The sequence below is a fragment of the Panulirus ornatus genome, chromosome 41 (genome assembly GCF_036320965.1).
Source record: "Panulirus ornatus isolate Po-2019 chromosome 41, ASM3632096v1, whole genome shotgun sequence".
Classification (NCBI taxonomy): domain Eukaryota; kingdom Metazoa; phylum Arthropoda; class Malacostraca; order Decapoda; family Palinuridae; genus Panulirus; species Panulirus ornatus.
The window spans coordinates 8,542,568-8,550,421 of NC_092264.1; the positions used below are offsets into that span (position 1 = coordinate 8,542,568).

Here is a 7,854-nt window from a genome sequence, read left to right on the forward strand (position 1 = left end):
CCTTCTTTTGGAAAATTAAAAACGAGAGGGGAGGATTTCCAGCTTCCTGCTCCCTCCCCTTTAAGTCTTCCACAACATGCAGGGAATACGTGGGAAGTATTCTTTCTCCCCTATCCACATTAAAATGAAACATGATAAGTTCCTAAGTGCACTTTCATTTAGTGATCATATCGTAAAAGGAGATACTAGAATGAGATAGAAGACGTAGAACAGTCAGATATTATACAATGGCTAAGACGCCATTGGTAAACAGGCATTACCGGTTGGGGGTGTTTGGGTTGGTGTTCGGGTCTGGCATCATGCATATCATAAGATTTTTATTATGTGGACAGGAAAGGGAACAGTTTCCAAATTTTGCCTATGACAAAACTATCAAGTTTATATAAACCATCACAAAAATTAATGTTTTTGACATGATTAAACAAAGCATTTAACTCCTACCGAATTACGATGGAAAGATATAGTGAAAAAGATTTCGAGGGATCGGGGCCTGTACATATAGGAGGATAAAAGGCGTACAAGGAATAGAGTGAATTGGAATGATTGGGTATACTGGAGTCGATGTGTTGTCAGTGGACTGATCCAGGGCATGTGAAATGTCTAGGTCAAACCATGGAAAGGTCTATGGAGCATGGATATGGTTTCAGTGCATTACACATGACAGCTAGAGATCGAGTGTGAATGAATGTGGTCTTTTTTGTCTGCTACCTTGTTGCAGCATGGGTAGTTATGCTGTTTTTGTGGAGCAGGGTAGTGCTAGGAATGGATGAAGGCAAACTAGTATGAATATGTACATGTCTATATATGACTGTGTATGTGTATGTATATTTGTATATGTTGACATGTATATGTATGTATATGTGCGTGTATGGGAGTTTTGCACATATATGTGAATATTTGTGGATGGGCTGTTCTTTGTTTCCTGGCGCTACCTCACTGACCCAGGAAGTGGCAATCATGTATGATGAATTAGATAGAATAAATGTATATGTAATAAGAGAAGCAATGTTGGCATGTGCAAAAGATGCATGTGGCTTGAGAAAAGTGGGAGGCGGGCAGATTAGAAAGGGTAGAGGGTGGTGGGATGAAGAAATAAAGTTGTTAGTAAGAGAGAAAAGAGAGGCATTTAGTTGATACTTACAAGGAAGGAGTGTAAATGACTGGGAAATGTATAAAAGAAAGTGACAGGAGGTCAAGAGGAAAGTGCAAGGGTTAAAAAAGTTGGCAAGTGAGAGTTAAGGTGAAAGAGTATCATTAAACTTTTGAGAGAATAAAAAGGTGTTTTGGAAGGAGGTAAATAGATTTGTTGAATGTGTTTGATGATAGAGTGGCAGATGTAGGGTGTTTTGGTCGGGGTGGTGTGCGAAGTGAGAGAGTCAGGGAGAATGGTTTGGTTAAGAGAGACAAGGTAGTGAAAGTTTTGCGGGAGATGAAATCTGGCAAGGCGGTGGGTTTCAATGGTATTGCTATAGAATTTACTAAGAAAGGGGGGTGACTGTGTTGTTGATTGGTTGGTAAGGATATTCATTGTATACATGGATCATGGTGAAATGCCTGAGAATTGGCGGAATACATGTAAAGTGCCATTGTACGAAGGCAGTGACGGTATAAAGGTGAGTGTTCAAACAACAGAGGCATAAGTTTGTTGAGTATTCCTCAGAAATTGTGTGGGAGGGTATTGATTGAGAGGGTAAAGGCATGCACAGAGCATCAGATTGGGGAAGAGCACTGTGGTTTCAGAAGTGGTAGAGGATGTGTGGGTCAGGTGTTTGCTGTAAAGAATGTGTGTGAGAAATACTTAGAAAAACAGATGGATTTGTTTGTAGCTTTTATGGATCTGGAGAATGCATGTGGTAGGGTTGATAGAGATGCTTTGTGGAAGGTATCAAGAGTGTGTGGTGTGGGACTTAAGTTGCTGGAAGCAGTGAAAAGTTTTTACCAAGGATATGTAGCATTTGTGATAGAGTGTAAGAAAGTAAATTCTAGATTGATATGGGTAAAACTGAAAGTTGATGGAGAGAGATGGGTGATTATTGGTGCATATGCACCTGGGCATGAGAAGAAAGATCATGAGAGGCAAGTGCTTTGGGAGCAGCTGAATGAGTGTGTTAGTGGTTGTGATGCACAAGACCGGGTTATAGTGATGGATGATTTAAATGCAAAGGTGAGTAATGTGGCAGTTGAGGGAATAATTGGTATACATGGGGTGTTCAGTGTTGTAAATGGAAATGGTGAAGAGATTGTAGATTTATGTGCTGAAAAAGGACTGGTGATTGGGAATACCTGGTTTAAAAAGCGAGATATACATAAGTATACATATGTAAGTAGGAGAGATAGCCAGAGAGCGTTATTGGATTACGTGTTCATTGATAGGCGCGTGAAAGAGAGACTTTTGGATGTTAATGTGCTGAGAGGTGCAACTGGAGAGATGTCTGATCATTATCTTGTGGAGGCGAAGGTGAAGATTTGTAGGGGTTTTCAGAAAAGAAGAGAGAATTTTGGAATGAAGAGGGTGGTGAGAGTAAGTGAGCTTGGTAAGGAGACTTATGTGAGGAAGTACCAGGAGAGACTGAGTACAGAATGGAAAAAGGTGAGAACAAAGGAGGTAAGGGGAGTGGGGGAGGAATGGGGTGTATTTAGGGAGGCACTGATGGCTTGCGCAAAAGATGCTTGTGGCATGAGAAGCGTGGGAGGTGGGTTGATTAGAAAGGGTAGTGAGTGGTGGGATGAATAAGTAAGATTATTAGTGAAAGAGAAGAGAGAGGCATTTGGATGATTTTTGCAGGGAAAAAATGCAAATGAGTGGGAGATGTATAAAAGAAAGCGGCAGGAGGTCAAGAGAAAGGTGCAAGAGGTGAAAAAGAGGGCTAATGAGAGTTGGGGTGAGAGAGTATCATGAAATTTTAGGGAGAATAAAAAGATGTTTTGGAAGGAGGGAAATAAAGTGCATAAGACAAGGGAGCAAGTGGGAACTTCAGTGAAGGAGGCTAATGGGGAGGTGATAACAAGTAGTGGTGATGTGAGAAGGAGACGGAGTGAGTATTTTGAAGGTTTGTTGAATGTGTTTGATGATAGAGTGGCAGATATAGGGTGTTTTGGTCAAAGTGGTGTGCAAAGTGTGAGGGTTGAGGAAAATGATTTGGTAAACAGAGAAGAGGTAGTAAAAGCTTTGCGGAAGATGAAAGCCGTCAAGGCAGCAGGTTTGGATGGTATTGCAGTGGAATTTATTAAAAAAGGGGTTGACTGTATTGTTGACTGGTTGGTAAGGTTATTTAATGTATGTATGACTCATGGTGAGGTGCCTGAGGGTTGTCGGAATGCTTGCATAGTGCCATTGTACAAAGGCAAAGGGATAAGAGTGAGTGCTCAAATTACAGAGGTATAAGTTTGTTGAGTATTCCTGGTAAATTATATGGGAGGGTATTGATTGAGAGGGTGAAGGCATGTACAGAGCATCAGATTGGGGAAGAGCAGTGTGGTTTCAGAAGTGGTAGAGGATGTGTGGATCAGGTGTTTACTTTGAAGAATGTATGTGAGAAATACTTAGAAAAGCAAATGGATTTGTATGTAGCATTTATGGATCTGGAGAAGGCATATGATAGAGTTGATAGAGACGCTTTGTGGAAGGTATTAAGAATATATGATGTGGGAGGCAAGTTGTTGGAAGCAGTGAAAAGTTTTTATCGAGGATGTAAGGCATGTGTACGTGTAGGAAGAGAGGAAAGTAATTGGTTCTCAGTGAATGTAGGTTTGCAGCAGGGGTGTGTGATGTCTCCATGGTTGTTTAATTTGTTTATGGATGGGGTTGTTAGGGAGGTGAATGCAAGAGTTTTGGAAAGAGGGGCAAGTATGCAGTCTGTTGTGGATGAGACAGCTTGGGAAGTGAGTCAGTTGTTGTTCGCTGATGATACAGCGCTAGTGGCTGATTCGGGTGAGAAACTGCAGAAGCTGGTGACTGAGTTTGGTAAAGTGTGTGAAAGAAGAAAGCTGAGAGTAAATGTGAATAAGAGCAAGGTCATTAGGTACAGTAGGGTTGAGGGTCAAATCAATTTGGAGGTAAGTTTGAATGGAGAAAAACTGGAGGGAGTAAAGTGTTTTAGATATCTGGGAGTGGATCTGGCAGTGGATGGAACCATGGAAGCGGAAGTGAATCATAGGGTGGGGGAGGGGGCGAAAATTCTGGGAGCCTTCAAGAATTTTTGGAAGTCGAGAACATTATCTCGGAAAGCAAAAATGGGTATGTTTGAAGGAATAGTGGTTCCAACAATGTTGGATGGCTGCGAGGTGTGGGCTATGGATAGAGTTGTGTGCAGGACGGTGGATGTGCTGGAAATGAGATGTTTGAGGACAATATGTGGTGTGAGGTGGTTTGATCGAGTAAGTAATGTAAGGGTAAGAGAGATGTGTGGAAATAAAAAGAGTGTGGTTGAGAGAGCAGAAGAGGGTGTTTTGAAATGGTTTGGTCACATGGAGAGAATGAGTGAGGAAAGATTGACCAAGAGGATATATGTGTCAGAGGTGGAGGGAACGAGGAGAAGTGGGAGACCAAATTGGAGGTGGAAAGATGGAGTGAAAAAGATTTTGAGTGATCGGGGCCTGAACATGCAGGAGGGTGAAAGGCATGCAAGGAATTGAGTGAATTGGAACAATGTGGTATACCGGGGTTTACGTGCTGTCAATGGATTGAACCGGGGCATGTGAAGTGTCTGGGGTAAACCATGGATAGTTCTGTGGGGCCTGGATGTGGAAAGGGAGCCGTGGTTTCGGTGCATTATTACATGACAGCTGGAGACTGAGTGTGAATGAATGTGGCCTTTGTTGTCTTTTCCTAGCGCTACCTCGCACACATAAGGGGGGAGGGGGTTGTTATTCCATGTGTGGCGAGGTGGCGATAGGCAGACAGTATGAATTATGTACATGTGTATATATGTATATGTCTGTGTGTGTATATATATGTATACATTGAGATGTATAGGTATGTATACTTGCGTGTGTGGACGTGTATGTATATACATGTGTATGTGGGTGGGTTGGGCCATTCTTTCGTCTGTTTCCTTGCGCTACCTCGCTAACGTGGGAGACAGCGACAAAGCAAAGTAAATAAATGAATGAATAATAAATGTAGCATTTGTACGTGTAGGAAGAGAGGAGAGTGATTGATTCTCAGTGAAGGTCTGTCTGTGGCAGGGATGTGTGATGTCCCCATGGTTGTTTAATTTGTTTATGGATGCGGTGGTTAGGAAGGTAAATGTAAGAGTTTTGGAGAGAGGGGTAAGTAAGCAGTCTGTTGGGGATGAGAGGGCCTGAGAGGTGAGGCAGTTGTTGTTCACTGAAGATACAACTATAGTGGGTGATTCAAGTGAGAAACTGCAGAATTTGGTGACTGAGTTTGGAAAAGTGTGTGAAAGGAAAAAATTGAGTGTAAATGTGAATAAGAGTAAGGTTATTAGGTTCAATAGGGTTGAGGGACAAGTTAATTGGGATGTAAGTTTGAATGGAGAAAAATTGGTGAAAGTGAAGTGTTTTAGATACCTGGGAGTGGTCTTAGCAGTGAATGGAACCATGGAAGCATAAGTGAATCACAGGATGGGGAGAGGGCAAAGGTTCTTGGAGTGATGAAGAATGTGTGGAAGGAAGAACATTATCTTGAAGAGCAAAAATGGGTATGTTTAAAGGAATAGTGGTTCCAACAATAGTATATGGTTGTGAGGTATGAGCCATAAATAGAGTTGTACGGAGGAGGTTAGATGTGTTGGAAATGAAATGTTTGAGGACAGAATGTGGTGTGAGGTGGTTTGATTAAGTAATGAAAGGGTAAGAGAGCTATGTGGAAATATAAAGAGTGTGGTTGAGAGAGCAGAAGAGAGTGTGTTGAAATGTTTTGGTCACATGGAGAGAATGAGTAAGGAAAGATTGACAAAGAGGATTTATGTGTCAGAGTTGGAGGGAACAAGGAGAAGCGGGAGACCAAATTGGAGGTTGAAGGATGGAGTGGAAAGATTTTGAGTGATCGGGGCCTGAACATACAGGGGGGTGAGAGGCGTGCAAGGAATAGAGTGAATTGGAACAATGTGGTATATGGGGGTTAACGTGCTGTCACTGGACTGAATCAAGGCATATGAAATGTATGGGGGGCCTGGATGTGGATAGGAAGCTGTGGCTTTGGTGCATGACACACAATAGCTAGAGACTGAGTGTGAATGAATATGGCCTTTTTTGTCTGTTTTCCTGGTGCTACCTTACTGAAGCAGGGGGTTGCAATGCTGTTTCCTTTGGGGCGGGGTAGCACTAGGAATGGATGAAGGCAAGCAAGTATGAATATGTATGGCAAGTATGTATGAAAATTGAAAAATGAGTGGATGGTTCTTTCTTAGTTTGTTTCCTGGTGCTACCTTGCTAACATGGGAAACAGCAATCAAATATAATAGAGAAATAGATATGATGTATGTATGCATATATACATACTAAAATGAATTAGATTTAACTTGAATTCATTTATCTAGACTAGAGTAACCATTGATTCTGCAGGATCCGAAAGATGTAATTCAAGCCTATGATGATATGCTGGAATTCCTTGAGAACTGTGACTGGGCAACAGTGGAGACAGAACTTCAGGGACGTGGTGTTAAAGCAATTACATTTTATGATGTTGTCCTTGACTTTATATTGATGGATGCATTTGATGATCTTGAAAATCCCCCTTCTTCTGTAACTGCAGTCGTACAAAACAGATGGCTCTCAAATGGATTTAAAGAATCTGTAAGTTTATTCTTATCATATTACTTTAGACATTTCTGTGGATTATAATTTTGCTCCATTAAATCAGTAAGCTGCATGTTTCAGAACATTGATCGTAGTGTCATTGTTAGCTAGGCCATGAATAGTTGCAAAACCTTTTCTGTAAATGCCTTATCAAATATCTATACCATATGTATACCAAATATCTGATAAGCATCATATCTAGGCCCTCAACAGATTCCTAGATCCCCCATTGGAATTTTGTGATACTGTTCTTTTTCCCACAGTGAAGAAATTCGAAACATGGATTTTCCCCAGATGTAAGTTGTAAGTAAAGTGCACTGAGAAATAGTTTATCACGAATGTTAAGACTTTGTATAGTGGCATAAGAATGTACAGTGATTATATATTGTGTTATTATTTATCTCCCGTAGGGTAAGCTCCCACACATTCTCAAAATATGATTTCACACATTCTCAAATTCTTTGATTCACACATGGATTGCATTTTCCTTTTTCTTTCTTTTCCTTAATCTTCCTATGTCTTTCATACTCTCATATAATATTTTTGATGAGTCAACTCTCATTTTTTTATAGGCTGTTAGGAATTACCACACTGATATTCAGAATTTTTAAGCAGATTCTTCTTATTAGTGGTAAAGGACTTTTGAATGTTGACAGAATTGTGAATTGACTAAAGTCTTGAGGAAAGGTTGATATTGAGTACCTTGCCTTTGATGGAAATTTTGTATTGGATATGGAAATAAATGTTATTTTCTTGAACAATCAATTTGTTTAGGTTATTTTGTATTGACTAATAAACATAACGTTGTTTATTTCATATATAGGCACTGTGCACTGCTGTATGGAGTGTACTGAAGGCCAAGAGGCGAATGCTGAAGTACCAAGATGGCTTTATAGCACACTTTTATAATGTCTCTGGGCACCTTTCTCCAGTTCTTGCTTGGGGATTTATGGGACCAGATGAAAGTTTCAGGGAGCTTTGCATGTTTTTCAAGGTAATATCTTTGGAATTTGTAGAATATCGAAAAAATTGAATTGGAGTTCTTAGATTAGAATAAGCCAAGATTATATTATGTTTTGTTTGTTTGAGTTA

General features: G+C 40.5%; 1 protein-coding gene across 1 annotated transcript in view; it reads left to right on the plus strand.

The window, feature by feature from the left end:
* Positions 1–7,854, plus strand: part of Miga (mitoguardin) — a 487,611-nt gene that overhangs the window by 459,252 nt on the left and 20,505 nt on the right. The window contains exons 9-10 of the mRNA XM_071685973.1: positions 6,529–6,759; positions 7,586–7,756. Coding sequence (XP_071542074.1) covers positions 6,529–6,759; positions 7,586–7,756 — 402 coding nt within the window. The remainder of the gene's footprint in view (positions 1–6,528; positions 6,760–7,585; positions 7,757–7,854) is intronic.